Source organism: Ooceraea biroi, chromosome 4, assembly GCF_003672135.1.
Source record: "Ooceraea biroi isolate clonal line C1 chromosome 4, Obir_v5.4, whole genome shotgun sequence".
NCBI lineage: Eukaryota > Metazoa > Arthropoda > Insecta > Hymenoptera > Formicidae > Ooceraea > Ooceraea biroi.
The window spans coordinates 1,038,670-1,056,164 of NC_039509.1; the positions used below are offsets into that span (position 1 = coordinate 1,038,670).

Consider the following 17,495-nt stretch of genomic DNA (forward strand, 5'->3'; position numbering starts at 1 on the left):
ATATTGTAGCAGAGATATTTTTTTATTTAACTTATGTTAGCTAAAGAGTGTAAGTTTTATCGCTATCGGTAACGTGCGGATCCATGGATCTTTTGACGTTTTTTAACGTTCACATGGGATACATTATCGACAGACTGAACCGATTATACTAATCCGCAAGATGTCATGTGCATCCAGTTTCATTACAGAATTTTCGATTATTTTTACGAAATTTTTTACGAAATAAACATTAAAAAATTTATAATTATAATTAATATAATTATATAATGTCATCTTCTTTTTCATTATTTAAAGATTATGAGGATGTTTTTTTATAAATAGATTCTTAAAGATAAAAAAGTAATGCAAATATTTAATTTTTCAACGTTTCTTTCCATATCGTGCGTGCATGAAGTAACAATTCTTAATATTAATACACTTTATTTGTATTAAATTTTATCTCATTTTATTTTACATTTATACAATGCCTAATTTAGTTTTTATTATTTATAATAACAATTTTGAGATATCGGCAATGCCTAGTCAAAGAAAAAGAGAATATTATTCCTTTCTATTTATGTCATGGTCAATGAAAAATATGTTAACTATTTACTTGTCAATAATTTGAATATCATATATGTAATATCAGTAGTAAATGGTAGTAAATAACTTTAAAAGTTACTTTAATGATAACTTTAAAAGTTGCTTGCTATTGTAATTAAAACAGCACGTTTGACAACGATGACGTCAAATATGATACATATATAAGCTTATACATTAAGAAAATAACATGTGTATATTATAAAATTTAAACTGCGCGTCAAAAACCGACAAAATACGACAGAAATTATGCAACAACCTAATAGATAAATAGGATTAATATAATATCTTGCTGTATCGATTAATCAAGTCACTTTAAATAAGTTGGTTCGACATAAAATAATTATTGAATAACTTATAATTTATACTAATTCTATTTTATAAATTCATGTATTATGTACACATTATTATATTATCTTCCTATAAAAATTAATAGCAACTTATCAGTGACCAGGGTGGAAAATTATAAAATATTATCTCAAAGAATTTTCTGAAATTTTCTAAAACCTAAGTATCATGAAAACACTTTGAATTTTCTCAAAGAAAGCCTTTCAACTCAATAAATAATCAAGAACAAAATCTACCTACAAAGTATAATAACAATAAATTTTATTTTGCAAATCACGGTTACACGTTTCGATGTTAAATTGAGCTTTTAGCCGCGTGGGGTTGTCGAAGCAATGTCTCTGTACTTTCTCCCGCCATTTATAAAGTTCGGTTCGTATCTGCTACTCGTTCAGTTGTCCACGTCAGTACATACCGAAACCTTACTTGCTAATTATCCTGATTAGAATCTGTTATTTTCTATTTCTCGTGAGGATCGGATTTACACGATCATATTTATTGCCTGTTGGGATCACTTCGAATAAAGTGTGCAAAGCTCGATTTATTGCATTACTCAGAAGTTGAAACCAGTGTAATCTCGGTGAGTCATCTTTTTAATAAGCAAGATAATCATAACAAATATATGTATATAGAGTTTCTCATATTGATCTATTTTATTTACTTTTATTGATTATTCAATAAATTTTAGTAAAGCCTGCACCTTAGTTTTATAAGTTTGACATATTGTTTAAGATAATTCTCATGTACGTCAATCTTATATTCTTGAATATCGGTTACATTTATTGAATTGAAAGAAAATCTCTTTATTCTTTCCAGAAAAATATTCTCTCCCAGATTATTGAAATCCTACGGCAAGAATTCTTGGTCACGTTCTTTGATAGTTGATTCTTTCTTAAATGGACATTAGACACACGAAAAAAATGCATATTATTCATGAATTACAATATATAAATTAAAGTACGATGTAGTAATTGTCAGTACTCGCTTTTTTATTATAACTGTTTAAATCGAAATATTGAATCGATTATTAGCTAAGCCTGTGAAACCGTGCTTTAATTTACATACACACGTGGAAGGTGAATCTTGTATAGTCAATTTAATCATCGTGTTTTAAAATAAATATAAAAGCACGTAATTACAAATATCAGCTTTATCTGATCGCTGTATAAACTATGTACTTTAATTCCGAATTGCAACGCCATGGTTCATCAAAAAATAGAGCAAATCTTTAAAGATAACACGGATATTTAAAATTCAGAAAAGAAATTTTAAATACGTACATCTAATTAATTAATAATCTATAACAATAATAATAATTATAAAATTATTAAAAATCAGTTCTTCAAAAGTGATGTCAGTGAAATCTGTATCTTAACAAAAATAATTCATTTAACATAATCGTACACATTGTGCAAGTCATAAGAGTATAAATTATACAAATAATGTGTAAAATTTCTCTTAATTAAGTAAATTAGGACAATTAATGGTGCAAACTGAAATGGAGAAAGCAAGCTGATTAATACTGGATTGATCAATATGCATATTTTAATACTGCATACGTTCATCCGTTTATTAAAGTGATTTCATACGATTCCTCCATTATGAGCTTTAATGCAAATGTATGCAATAAATTTTCCGAAATAAATCCTGAATGGCAGTAGCACAAACAGACGTCTCGTTAACATCAGATTTAACTCTAATTGTTATGCACGTCCAAGTTCCCTCGCAGTTTCTTGCTCGTTAAGTATATATATTCGCAAGTTCCCTTGTGCGTGTAAAGCATGACCGAATCACTTGCTGGAACTTCGTGCTATTAATCACAAGATTACTGCAGTTTGCAAAACCTGCCGGCGTAATCTACATATCGATGACTTTGTTGATTTAATGAAAGAATTTCAATGAGTTTTACGCATGATAAAACATGTGCGTTACGTAGCTTTGACACAGTTCTCATCTAAAGGTGCGAGTTGAAAACAATTGTGAAATAATTCGCATAACAGAGATACCATCTAGACATTATCTTAAAAAAAGAAAACACTCTAGAATCAGCAGGTAACTCGTTATGCGTGAAACGTGCACTTTTGCTGTGACCAATGGCTCAGCGGTAAAATTTTTTTTAATTTTATTGCGGACAGCAACTCGCATATTGCGGATACGCGCGTCCTGCCCATAAAATTCAAGGGATTCGATTGAAAAAAAAGAGAACGGTATCTTTTTCTCTCTCGTGGACAAGGGTTGCGCCATGAGAATGATCCGGTCAAATCGGCGCCGTTGTTACGCGCAGTAAAATCGTGCGACCTTCAACGGCAGGGCACGGGGGGTTCCGCCATGAATTGTGCAAGTCGTTACAAATAAAGGGGAAAGTCAAGCAACGACGCAGATCCTTTACATGTGCCTTTTCACGCCTTCGCGCGTGAAGGTTATCACTCGCAACCGGAAGGCAATCGCGCCCGCCGAGCCGCGCCGAGCGATTAAGCAGATTTTCGCGCGACATCGAACCAGCGACGCACGAGGGATGCAACATTGGCGTGAGAATGCAACTCTCGTCCCGCCGGGGGTGGATGTTTTATGCATGAGACTAATATCGGGTAACTCGTCGCTGATCCGAGATAAATCTTGTGTAAGGCGGAATATGCTGACGCTGCCCCGGGATTACAGCATTATGTTAACAGAAATTTAATCAGCAGCTTAATTGGAAATGTGTCCGATATCGAAAAGATGCGGCGGCTTATAAAAAAAACATATGTAAATTCCGCGCTGATGGAAAATCAATTCCAAATTCGCTCTCCCGGTCTATTAAAATTCTCCTCCCAGTTCGGGGAATCCGCTTGTAACATTTTGCATCGTACACCAACGATTATGCAAATAATTGTTGTCAAAATCTCTTCTCCGATGTACGAGATTAGAGGTAACTCGAATCATCGCTAATTCCGAAAACACATTCTAAATTTCTAGTCTAAAAATTAAGACAAGTCCTTACACAATTTAATCGACACTTTCATATTGTCGTTAGAAAAAAATAATAAACATCAACCTTATCTTGAATTTGATTTGAAAATTTCCTCGACTTGTTGTCGCAAGAACTACATAAAAGACGCGTGATCACGTTGTCGCCTTTTGTCATTGTTGCGCCACCAATTTCTGATACCACGTCACTAAATCTTAACCAAGCGTCACTGAAAATCTTTACGAGCGAATTGCAGCAGCATTGCAAAGTGATAGAATACGTAAAATAGCATCTCGAATGTGTCTCCTTTGTACAAGCGCAACTCAAATGATTGCTGAGCAGGCGCCGCAGCAGCTACAAATTGATTCTATTCTAACCTTCAATGACGTCGATATCAATTGATCAGTACTTCTTTTCTTTACTTACGGAATCATGCTTTAATTATATACATGTCGAAACGCGCCACGCGCATTAGAACGTGCTATTACGCATAGCAGGCGGCGCGATAAAACGATGCAATCGAGTTTCTATTCGCGTGTAAATTGTATGAATTCGTGTACAAATCAAGTAACGAGTCGTTCTTCTTGTTTGATGTATTTTGCGACGGTAAACTGCAATTGATTGATTAAAATGAAACTGATAATTATTAAAGATTACGACTGCGAATTTTAAAATTAAATCAAGATAGCAATCCTGATTAAGCACGTGCACGATTGTAATGACTCAATTTCAGATTGATTTGATGCAAAAATATCACTATTTTCTTATCTACGTAGTCACGTGCGGAGGAGACAACGCCGAGGATTAGTTCAGCAATTTTGTTAACATCGCGCACACGTCTCGGCAATCGGGTGAGGAAGTCATGCAAATTGCATCTGCTGAAAGTGAACGCAATTGTGGCTGGATTTCCATGCGTCAACGGGAAATTGAATTACCATCCCGCAATGTTAGTAAGATGAACATCCGAGCGGACAAACGTACATACGACAAGCTAGAAGGTTTCTCTTCCGCGGAAATCCAATTCTCCGCGCTCGTCAAATTAAATTCTCTATTCGAATTTCTGACGATAATGTGAGAGGGTGAAATTTATGCCCGCGATGCATATCGTGTGATATGTTACATAAATACATATATCTCGTTCCACATGGACGCGAATTGCACGTTCGACCTTAGGAAACCGCAAGGAGATGAAAATAGTACCAAGGTAACGCAATGCTGCACGCACCATCTGCCTCTTTGTGTCGCAAATTCCACTTCCTTTTTCGATGTATACGGAAATTAATATGCATTAAGACCTGTTTAAGCAGGAAAACCGAACACTATATAAAAGCACCTGCTAAGCTTCGCTAAATAGTCTCGAGTCGAGGTTGCCGCGAATCTTACAAGACCATAGTAATGTTCGTATAACATAAGTTTCTAACATTTTTGTGTTTCTACATCTCAAAGCAACCGTAGGTTTAGATAAGTGAATCGGTAGTTGGCGCGAAAAACATTTCGTAACTTCGCCATTCTGAAATCGTATCATCTTTCACATTCATGGACATCGCTGACGAGAACATTCATGTTCGCAATAGATTAAAGTGTGAAAGATCAGCAACTGCGATATTTGCGAAACGGTATAATATTAACTTATTGCAATTACTTAAATGCAATTTTATACTTCGTTCTTTCTAAATGCAGGAACATGCGGCGGTTCTGGGCTGCAAGCTTCCTCCTTGCAGCACTTTTACAGACGACGGCAATCGCCGAAGATGTCACGACGAAAAAGCAGACTACTTCATCACAAATAGGTAATTCTTACTTCCGTCTCGAACAATGAAATCGATGAAAGTCACATCGGATTTTCATGACGATTTAAGAAAACCCATTTTTAATAAATTTTCTACGGTGCATTAGAATTATAATCTACTAAATTTATCTCTGTATGACATCTATTTTTCGAAGGTATTCCTATACCTATTTTCTTGTGTGATATCCACTTTTACAAAAATTCGGCCAGTTATAAAACGCGGTTCTACCCGTTTTACAACCTGGCAAGCTCAACCATTCCATTACAACTTTCAAAAACTCATTAATAACAATATGAAACAACATAAATTGCTTGTATTAACTTAAAGCTATTCAGTATTCCGGGCAGCGCGATAAAAAGCCATGTGAACCACCATCTGACGTAAAACCTCGACATTTACTTGGCAGCATGCACCATTCTCGAGTCTTTAAAAACACGTGAAAGAACATGTTCGTTCTTTCCGTTCGATGATTTCATCTATTTTAACGCACGTTACGATCTGTATATTGCAAAACAGAATAGTAATCATATAGAACGCTCCCATCATATATATATATTTTAATGAAAGCTACTTACATATCGTTTTATACCAATCTTAGTAATAATCCTTAAATCGGCATTAAATCTGAAATTAGCATATCATTAAAACGAGTTATTAGATGGGAATTGAGAAATCACATTATTTGCCACATCGCATATGCATTAATGAGTTGCATGAGTTGCAACGGGTCTTGACACACACGTTTCTCGTATAGCCGATTGAAGAGATATTTAGTATATTACCAATACATCCGCCTTCGTTATTCTTTACGTAAACTTAGAGGCAATGTCAAAATGATCTAGCTCGAATATTCCTGCTTTCTCTGACGGCAATAACAGTATTAATAATCAGGGCGGGAGACACGGCGTCGAGAAGGAGAAACTGTACGGTCGCACGTATATGCGGCACGTTCCTTGTGCAACAGGTGGGAGTTAATGGCAAGAAATGGTTCGCGAGATGGAAAACGCGGGCACGAGTCGTGTATGCACCGCTGGAATGCACTTTACGTTTTCGAGAGGTCTACGGCGATACAGAATCGTCGAGCGAACGAACGGTCGCTCGGGCAATCAAGGATTTTCCATTTTCGTCGAACTATTTAGCCGTGAAATTTATGTACGTGTGAACTGCATGCACAAATTCGCGAACGTAAAATAGCGCGAACGTGTTTCGATCATTCCCATGGCAGCGCGTTACTTCAAGCTAAGTGATTTCGAGAAAAACGACGTCATTATACAATAAATGTAACGTTCGCAACGATAAATATATACCGAAGGGAACCACGGTTATACTTATCGATGACGAAACATTTCTTGCGTTTGGCCCTTTAAACAGGGAAAGTCTCCCACGCACACGGATCTCTTCAACGCACGAGTCTACTGAGATTTATGTATCGAAGAATCTACGCTGCTCGTCACGGCGGTCGTTGCCGGATCCGATAGCCAACACGATAAACGAAAGGAAATCTTGCTTCGCCGAGAATCGATGCAAAAGAATCGCTAAGAGATAAATATCTTCTGTCGCGAATGAAACGTTCCTACGTGGGAAAGTAGCGATTGCTCTCTTTCCTTCGGCGAAGCAGTTGCTAATAGCAAAAACTTCAGAACAATTGTTTCGCGAGTTCTTTGGAAGTAAACGGCCTTGTTAACATTGCTGAGCAATTGCTTCGCAACTATGATTGTGATTATTATTGATATATTTGTGAAACTTGCGTACTAATTCATAATTTTATAATTTCATAAGAAGAACAAGACAAGAAGCCCGCTGACTTAGAAGCTGCGGACAGTGCGTATCTGCCGTTTTCGATTAATAAGAACCCTATCATCAGCACTTATAATCCTGCCACCTACTTTACGTCAAATCCGTATCTTTCATCTTCGTCGAATTTTCCAAATTCCATGTAAGTCAAAGAAAAATATTGTGTAAAGAAAATTATAAAGTATTAATATTTTATATTTTTTACTTTACTCAAATTTTAGAATACTGATTCTGAACATTAATTTTTATTTTCTTCTTTTGTTTAAGTTTTTCTTTCAATCAAGACAAGACTACTTCCATCCATCAACAAATCAAATGCGGCGATACCTATCCCCAAGCTTGTCAGCGTTTACGATATCGAAGTTACGATGGTTCCTGCAATAATCTTCAAAACCCATCGTGGGGTCTAGCCAATACAAGATACGGAAGACTCTTGCGTCCACGTTACAGTGATGGTAAGTAAATTAATCACATAATTAATTACATAGCATAACTAATTTGATTTTTTCATTTCTTCATAACATTTACTTTCCAAGCAAACGTTATTCTTTACATTCGAGATATATTCACCAGACTTTTTTTCTAAATTTACCGTGTACAATCACAAAACAAATGAAATTATCGTAAAAAGTTTATAACAAGGAAATTTCCGGTTAACTATTTTATCGAAAGTAATCGTAATAATCGCATGAAAAAGAATTATTCTGTGTCTTAGTCGAAAGTAATGATAATAATTACATGGAAAAAGAACTGCATTATGCCATACTTGACAATTCGTGGAATTTCCACAAGAAAAAACTCAGACCTAGTGACACTACATAATGTCGATTCTTTCTCGGTGCTTCGTTTTAAATGTTGTTACGGTTGACTGGGTGCAAACGCGAAACGTAAGTGGCCCCCAACTGCGTAAAAAGATTACGACGTTTATTCGTACGCGGTTTTTGTACGATGTATTTAATCAGAATACCGTAACCAGAGCATGATGAATGTGATAATTAAGATAGCAGTGTTATTTAATCGGGAAAACACAACATTAACTTGTAATAATACCTTGTGTAATAAAGTTGTAATGTATTACGTATAAAAAGATACATACAAGAAATTAATGTGTTGCAGAAACTAGGAATTATTTTGAAATTTTGAAACTTAATGTATATTGTTTATCAATATTAAATTTTAGAAATTTTAGTTACAGCATTTCTGTTCGAAGAAATTTTTTATCATTGCATTACCGCGCACTATTATATTTTTCCGTGCCGACGACTTGTTGGCAACAAGTCTGACAATCACCGGTCGTCACTTTCTGCAATAAATTTGTCCGGCTAGCGGAATGAACTAGTCGATTTTGTCGAGATAAAATTTGACGTGAATATGAAACGCACTTAGTAGATTTTGCGCATCGAACCATAACACTCTACGTAACCGAAACTGGTTTTTCCTAATTCCCGCCACCGGTTCGCTTTCGAACCTATGCACAACAACGAGCACACTTTCTATAGTTTCCGTAAAAACACGCGAAAATTATATGTACCCTTTGCTAGTTCGATAATCGCACCAATTAAAACAATTAATTTCTTTGGACATAGAAGATTTACTTAAGAAGCAATATTTGTAGAAGGATTTGCAAACATAAACAATGTGTCCAAATATCTTAAAAACTCTGTCTAATATCTAATCAAATTTATTTAACGCAGGCATTCGAGCACCAACGAAGTCAGTCACCGGTCAAGACCTGCCTCTAGCTCGAGCCGTCAGCTACACGATGTTCCAGAACATTGACATCGATGATAGACTCTGGACCCTAGCTTCGATGCAATACGGACAAATCATGGCGCACGATATGGGTTTGATCGATGGCACAACTCAGTCAAGTACGTATCCTGCCCTTCGTTACATCTACAAGATCTACAAAAATCGTACGTCCCTTTGGTAACGACGAATGATGACAGTGTCACTCCAGTTCTCTTGATCTCATGATCGCAGAATCCCACCAGACACGATGCTGCACATTCAATGGCCAGATAACACCGGAAGCGACGACGTCACCCCTGTGCTTCCCAATACTGATACCGCGTGACGATCCAGTGTACAGCAGATCCTCCGTGCAATGCTTGAACTTTGTCCGTAGTATGACCGACCTTGATCGTGGCTGTTCGTCTCCGCACAAGCCAGCAGAACAGGTTTCGCACTTGCATCTCGCTCATTCATTCATTTACGGTTACGCACGTGGTAACGAGGCGAGAAAGAACATGACCGTGTCGATTGAACGTCCTTACGTCGTTACGTAATCGTGAAGAGAGCCGCGAACTTGGCATCGCGGTTATTCTTAGCCGCGTTTCTAGCCATTTTTAGCCATTCCATTCATTTGTTTTTAGCCATTTTAATCACGATCGATTTCCAAGCTGTTTTCTAATCTCGATATCGCGAAGTATTTAATCATACCGTTTCCATAAATAATGAGCGATCAATTATGTCAATTTTCAAGATTGCAATCAATGATACACTTGAATGATAAATGATACATTATAAGTAAGTGTAAAAATAGTCTTCTAATTTTTTTTCTAAAATTCTCATAATTAATTCTAGTTATAAGAAAATTATTTTATTCACCATTGATGTAAGCAATATTTTTCTAGTTAAACACTGTCACTCATTATTTGGACCTTTCGATCGTCTACGGATCGAGCAACGACGTTGCGGCTAGTTTGCGTGCTGGTTTTGGCGGACGTTTGAACGTGGAAGTGAGGAAGAACAGACAGTTTCCACCACAGTCGCAAAATAAAACTGCCATGTGCGATTTGGTGTATGAATCCGAGCCGTGCTACGCTACTGGTGAGAACATAGACATTTACGTGCGTAAATTTTGCAAGATTTAATATTGTCTTTCGTATTTTTTGAACATCCGTAATTTTTTAGAGAAAAACACACAGTTTTTAAAGAAAATTTCATGCAAAGTGAAAATATTACAAAAATATTTAACTTTTCAGGTGATACTCGAGCCAATCAGAATCCGCAATTGACGATCCTACAAATCGTATTGCTCAGAGAGCACAATCGTGTTGCCGATTACTTGGCGGAATTAAATCCTCACTGGACCGACGAAACGATATTTCAAGAAACACGTCGCATCGTGATCGCTGAACATCAGAATATTGCGTACTACGAATGGCTGCCGATTTTCTTAGGTGTGCATGAATATCAATTATATCCAGCTTTCAATATGTTTTTTAAAGTACTTTCAGAATTAAAAACGTTTTTAGCAATGACTTAGAATGTATTATAGATTTTAATATTCTTTGCAGTTATTTTTCTTGCTTATCGTACATTCAGATTGTAACATTAGCAATTCTTAACATTGTAGGTCTTATGCAAGTTTATGAGAACAAAATCAATTATGACACTACCAATTATGTGGATGATTATGACAAGACAGTTAAAGGTAACGTGTTGAACGAGCACGCAAACGCAGCCAATAGATATTTCCATTCGCTAATCGCCGGTCATCTGAAGTAAGCATCTAGCAACTCTTCTTAAAGCTCAAAACGTTTCAAGATTATCTTCAATATAGTTAACTATTTAAATTGTGTCGGCCATATGTAAATTAATATAATACGGTTCATTTAGTTCCGTATACATTTGCAAGTCAAGCACTTCTATTCCAAGATATCGTTTACTGTTATCATTGCATATTTACCTCGACTTATATATAGTCTAACTTTATTTTATTTTTTACTTATCTTAAGTTTAAAAACTTTTATATTGAGATTATTACATAAAATATGAACGATATAATAATTATTATATAAATTTCTCAAATTGATATAATAAATCTATATAATTGATAACAATTCTATTTAATAGCTTGGTGATGAAAGAACGATACTACTCTCCTTTCAATTCATTGAGACTGAGCGATCACTTCAATAGACCCGGTATTATAGAGAAGGGCAACAATCTAGACGATCTGACACGGGGTTTATCCTCTCAACCGCAGAAAAATGCCGATACATATTTCGACGAAGAGGTATGTATCATAGAAATATAAATCGAAGATAAAATGAATAGTGGAAAACGAATTTAATTAAAATTGAAACTAAAGTATCTCACACTGAAAGTAAAATTAAATGAGAGAGATTACCAATATAATAAAAAAGCAGTGCAAATGTTTTGAATAACGTGTGCAATAATAAAATGCAGATTTTATTAATGCTGACAATTATTTGCAGATTACGCAGTACTTGTTCAGGAGAGGAAGAGTTCTTGGTTCTGATCTGCGAGCGACGGACATACAGAGAGATCGCGATCACGGAATCGCATCATACAACGACTATCGCGAATACTGCGGATTACGGCGAGCACGCACTTTCGAGGACTTTGCTGACCATATATCTCTCCCAGTGAGTAAAACGGATTTGCTGGTGAGTGAAAACGGATATTCACTAAACTGAAAGTGGATTTGATTCTTAGGATATACAGAAACTGTCCACGTTGTATGCCAGCCCGGATGATGTCGAGTTGACCGTCGGCGGATCTTTGGAGAGGCTCGTGGCTGGTACTTTAGCTGGCCCGACGTTCCAGTGTATCTTGATAAAACAATTTCAACTAACGCGAGTCGGCGATCGTTACTGGTTCGAGACCGGAAATCCGGAAATAGCATTTACGTTAGGTATGTTAATACCTATTAGTTTAAATAGGTAATAGATGTTAATAATGTAAATAATGTAAATAGAGCATAATAATGAATATTTTAGTAAGTAGCGTCGATAAAATTAAAATTACCTATCATGTTTAAATGCTATTGGAATATCAATTATTAAGCAAGGATTAAATCAAATATTGAATACTTGATTAAGTCAGATTAAATATATTAAAAATTAAATTGTATTTTATACAGCTAGTTATCAATAATTTTCTACAAAAATATCATGTTACAGAACAATTAAACGAATTACGAAAGTCGTCTATATCGCGACTGCTTTGCGACAATGGAGACCGTATTCAATATATGCAAAAATTAGGATTCCTACAAGTATCTGAAATGTAAGTTCAATTGATTTTTTTTCTCTCATTTTGGTCGTTTTATTGAAATTGGAATTTGCGCGATGATTATACCTGTAATGTTATTTTCAGGAATCCGATGAGGGCATGCGACGAGCTGCCGCAAGTAAATCTTTCTTTGTGGAAGGATTTTGGTTCAGAGACTCACGGCTTTACAAATTACCATATTAATGGATTCCAATTTAAAAAATGAACAAATTCATGCAAACGAGTTTGTTTCTATTAATAGAAACAGAACTCAAGTATTATCGTTATTTAAAACTAATCAACAATAATTAATCTAAGAAATAGAAAAAGTACTAAAATGAAGTAAAAAAATCGAAAATTTTACTAATTTATATTTTACTATTTTATATTTTACTATTTTATATTTTATATTTTTAGCGCAATTAACAGCGCCAATTGTAATGTGTATGCAACGTGCACGCTAGTATTAGCTAATTTTGTATATTGTACAAATCATAACACATGTGAGACAAAGGAAGAAAAAAATTAAATTACCATTTTCGTAAAAGTGCTTATCATTAATTTCATAATCAACACTTTACGCAATATTTTATAAAATAGATAACTGCGCTTCTCATTTTCACCTATCACCTAGTAACTAGGTAATTATTGCATAATAAATGTTCATGCATGTACTAATCGAATAATAATTGCAATAATTACGATAAAAATGTACTCACTTCATGATGATCCTGCTTCTTCGCTACTACTTTCGCCGTACTTTAGGCAGAAGATAAAGCAACATGGAGGCGGTGTCGATCGATTCACGGATTCACGGATACCGATGAGATGAAATCATGACGTTGACTCGCGATTTGGCGATGGCGATCACACATGTTTTATAGATCACAAGAAGCACATTATGAAGCACTTCCGATAATTCGCGCATGCAATTCACTTTTCGGACGGCACCGAGCTTAAAAATACGGAACAATTCTAAAATGTTCGAAGAACCGCCGCGGCGCGTTTCGTGACTACCGATTTGAAAACTGTTACATCGCAATTACTATTAGGTTACTAGGACCTAGTTGCTTTGATTAAAATAAGTTTCCTTATTTCCAATCGTGATATTTCTTGCAAAAACGTTGGTAAACTAACCAAACAATATCTTTAGCAGTCTTTAATATTTTATCTTATTAATTTTATTGATTAGAAGCTGATTTTCCACGTAAACACAAATAATTATCATTTTATGCATAATGAAACCAGCAATTAACGATCCGATTGCCATTTAACCTGCGCTGCGATTTTTCGAGAACCGCCATATTGCGATGTGACAGTTTTCAAACCGATAAACGAAACGCGCCGCGGCGGTTCTTAGAGCATCATAGAATTGTTTTGTATTTTTAAGCTCGGTGCTGTCTGAAAAATGAATTGCGTGCGCGAATTATCGAAAGTGCCTAATAATGTGCTTCTTGTGACCTATAAAACATGTGTGATCGCCATCGCCAAATCGCGAGTCAACATCATGATTTCATCTCATCGGTATCAGTGAATTGATCGACACCGCCTCCATGTTGTTTTATCTTCTGCCTAAAGTACGGCGAAAGTAGTAGCGAAGAAGCAGGATCATCATAAAGTGAGTACATTTTTATCGCAATTACTACAATTATTATTCGATTGGTACACGAACATTTTATTACGCAATAATTCACTGAGGTTAGAAAAAAAAGAAAGATAGACTGTGAATAAAATAACTTTATTTTCTTAAAATGTGACATAAATATCTCAGGGCATATGTACGTGTAAAGTGTACAAAGTGTAAAACGGTATTTGCGGCGCAATCTCTCAATCGCTTTAGAAACATTTGTTTAAATTACGTAAATGTGGTACAACCGTGATATGTATTTAAGTAAATGTAACGGAAATTCTACATATAAATATATAGCTGTCTTATATTTGTATCTAATATGTGAATCATTTGTTCGCATAGCTGCACTTCGAGTATAATTCATATAAAATGTGACCATTAAAAAACAATGTTTCCTTACACATTATCTTACGACTATAAAACGCACAGCTCCATGTATTGCTCCATATATGTATACGATTGGCACGTCTTTTTCAATGATAATAGGATACAAAGTGTTATAAGCTCATCTGTTTCCGGCGTAAATATTTTATATCGTCGCGATCGCAAATTGCAAGCCGCGCTTTAATACTGCTCAAATAATCAAGTTGGATTCTTTCGATGGCCATACTAGTTGACTAGCCAGTGTTGGTTTCAACGGGAACAACTTTTTACGTAGATCGCTAATGTATTCTGGCAGTGTAATGCTTCTGTACAACGGTCGTTTGAACAATCTGACAGCCTCCCTCCGTTGGTCCTCAGTGACTTTCCTGTCATCTAGGTGCACCAATGTTGGGAACCAGGATAGCACGTACAACCTATTCAATAAATGTTCAATGCACTTTCAATATATATTAAATTTGGCTTATATATATATAGATATTTTATACTGCAAAAATATTTTACAAGATTTGACAATTTCAATCACTTGTACGTTGTCATTGCACTGTAAAACTAAATGTAAAGGAAATGTCTTCTATGAGCACATACCTGTACTGAAGATAATCATAGAATGATCCACCGTTAAGATAACTGGGTGCCGCGTCGTTTCCCATGATGGACAAGTACTTGAGGTTTGGCATGCTTTTCTGGAGATTCTTCATAAAGGGATACAGGTTCTGTATGTGATTGTTGTTCAGCCAGAGTAGCTCAAGAGTGGGAATGTATGGGAACATGGTATTCTCGTCAATTCTATTGTGATCCAGATTGAGAGACCTCAGATTGTCGAAGTTTGTCAGAAAGTGTAAATTCCTGAAATTCCCGTGAAATTTGTTTTATCCTCGTCTCACACATGTTCCAAGTGACATCTTTGTAATTGTCCAAAAGAGAATTTACCTGCTGAAAAAGTTGTGACTGATATCCAAGTGATACAAGGTGCAACTAAAATCCTCTATGATATCGTAAGGCATGTTGGAGATATCTTCATACGCAAGCGATAGGGAATCGACACGTTTCTTAGATTCTTCCATGCTTGTTGACTGTCTGCAGTGCTTATCCACAAATATTAAGTTTCCTACATAAGTCATGGTATACTCTTCTTCTTCTTCCTCCTCCAGGGAATATTCTACCTCATTATCAGCATCCAACCTGTGACAATCATAATGCAACAAATTAGAAAAGACAAATACTTTACACATCGAGTATGGATGCAACGTAGAAATGCTAAGTAAGAAATACTAAGCTTGAAAATTTCTTTAAGTTACATGCCACTTAGATGCATTATATTAAATAACTGTATTTTATTTAAACATATTCCTAATAAGCACTTTGGCATACAATGTGGAGAATATCTTACAAATTATACTTTACTGTATTTTACTTTGTACAGTACCTTACATGCACTTTATATATCCATATATAATCTTAAAAAATTGAAGCATAACAAATACTGCACAGTCATCAAATTGCGTAACGGTATAAAATAATACCGAGTGCACATCAAGTGTCTGATAAAATCATATTTTTTATTACGTCTAGCTACAAAGGTGTCATCATCTCTTACGGATCCATGAATAAGCATAATGTTAGGCGTTATGTAAACGTTATTCCACATCTAACACGTAAGCAGAAGCATTATTAAGGAGTAACGCCTTCATAGGTATCTCAGCGAGTATAATTAATAATCAGGTGCACGAGAACTCTCGCTTTGGCACAGATAATGAGACAGAGAAATAACGGGCGTAATCTGTGCAGGCAGTCGTTCTACTCACATTGCTCTTACGTTTAACGTCACCTTATTACACCTTATTATACAAGCTATTCGATAAACTTCTCACTCCCAGGACTTATCGATCAGCCTGTACCAGACGCGTGAACCTGACATTGGCGGACAGTATCGCGCGGATGGTAGTACGTCCGTGCAGAAAAATCGGTTTTTGCGTGAAACGATCGTCACAATACTCATAGCGACTCGTCGCGCAGCACTGATAGCTAGCACTGAGGATCGATCTCACCCGGCCAAGTTATCGCATACCAAAGTCGAACGCGATAAGATACGGTCAGGATGAAACTGTACGCGAGAGTGACACGGGAATACCGCGAAGCAAGGTTTGACGTTAGACTTGGACCGATATTCATAATCCATTCTCCTAAAACGAGGTAGTCTAAAGTACACTTTTTCGACACTGATACAGCTGTCGGATTGGCCAACAAATATCTGAAGATCATGTTTAAGACAATCTCGATATCAAGAACGGACTACATGAACACCGGCCTTAGAGGTTATGCGAGCGCCACGTGTTTGTTGGGTAGCACGTGATGCGAGATTCGAGGAACCGACGTAAGCGACGTAACGAGTGACGTAAGCGACGGTGACATATGCCGAAAACGGGAGGTTGCTCAAGGGAGCTTGCCCATGACGGATGATCGGTGTCTGATCACGATTTTTCTTCCCTCGACTCGTCACCCGGGCGAGTCTTTTTTAACCTCGATTCTAATCCTTGTTCGATAATTTGTCGCGCGATCAACTTACTATGCTCAACACTCCGCACGTCGAATAGTGGTGCGACGATTCGCTGAATTTTCCAACATTTATCTTGTTTTCGAATCTTCCCCGCCGGGATAAGGAGAAGAGCTCGCACAGTTCGGTTTGCGCGGGCGAGATGGAGCCAGCACGTGTGCAATTAAGCTGAGATAGATATATGCGAAGCTGCATCAGCCGCATGTCTCTCGAATGTCTATATATGTCTATATATTCATCCATACTTTCACGCGAAAAACTTGCACGAGTATCATATTGTCATTTTCCATTTGGACACTTGGAAGCTTCATGCACTTTTTTCAAAGTAAAAATATTGTAATTCATTACTCACGCTTGCAACGAAAAATATAGATGCGAAGTTGCATAAGCTGATAAATGTCAGTCGATAAAAAAACAATAAAATTTTAAAAGATATTTTAAAAGATT

The 17,495-nt window shown here is 36.2% G+C and overlaps 2 protein-coding genes across 5 annotated transcripts; one reads left to right on the forward strand and one right to left on the reverse strand.

Moving 5' to 3' along the window:
* Positions 1-5,555: 5,555 nt before the first annotated feature.
* LOC105283624 (peroxidase-like) lies at positions 5,556-13,027 on the forward strand. The gene is made up of 13 exons (XM_026968858.1): positions 5,556-5,661; positions 7,444-7,597; positions 7,723-7,910; positions 9,150-9,326; positions 9,439-9,635; positions 10,092-10,287; positions 10,443-10,640; positions 10,817-10,964; positions 11,317-11,479; positions 11,682-11,852; positions 11,923-12,121; positions 12,390-12,495; positions 12,586-13,027. Exons 1-13 carry the CDS (start codon positions 5,556-5,558, stop codon positions 12,704-12,706), a joined length of 2,124 nt encoding a protein of 707 aa, XP_026824659.1. The 3' UTR covers positions 12,707-13,027.
* Positions 13,028-14,199: 1,172 nt separating this feature from the next.
* On the reverse strand, positions 14,200-17,453 carry LOC105283626. 4 transcript variants are annotated; one of them, XM_011346537.3, is made up of 4 exons: positions 17,061-17,453; positions 15,425-15,676; positions 15,080-15,340; positions 14,200-14,907 (listed from the first exon to the last, which is right to left on the reverse strand). In XM_011346537.3, the coding sequence occupies exons 2-4, from the start codon at positions 15,613-15,615 to the stop codon at positions 14,685-14,687; spliced, it is 675 nt and encodes a 224-aa protein (XP_011344839.1). In that variant the 5' UTR covers positions 15,616-15,676; positions 17,061-17,453; the 3' UTR covers positions 14,200-14,684. The 4 variants fall into 4 exon arrangements, with proteins under 4 accessions (XP_011344839.1, XP_011344837.1, XP_011344838.1 ...); XM_011346535.3 differs by lacking the exon at positions 17,061-17,453 and adding an exon at positions 16,300-17,024; XM_011346536.3 differs by lacking the exon at positions 17,061-17,453 and adding an exon at positions 15,921-17,023.
* Between the last annotated feature and the right edge of the window lie 42 nt (positions 17,454-17,495).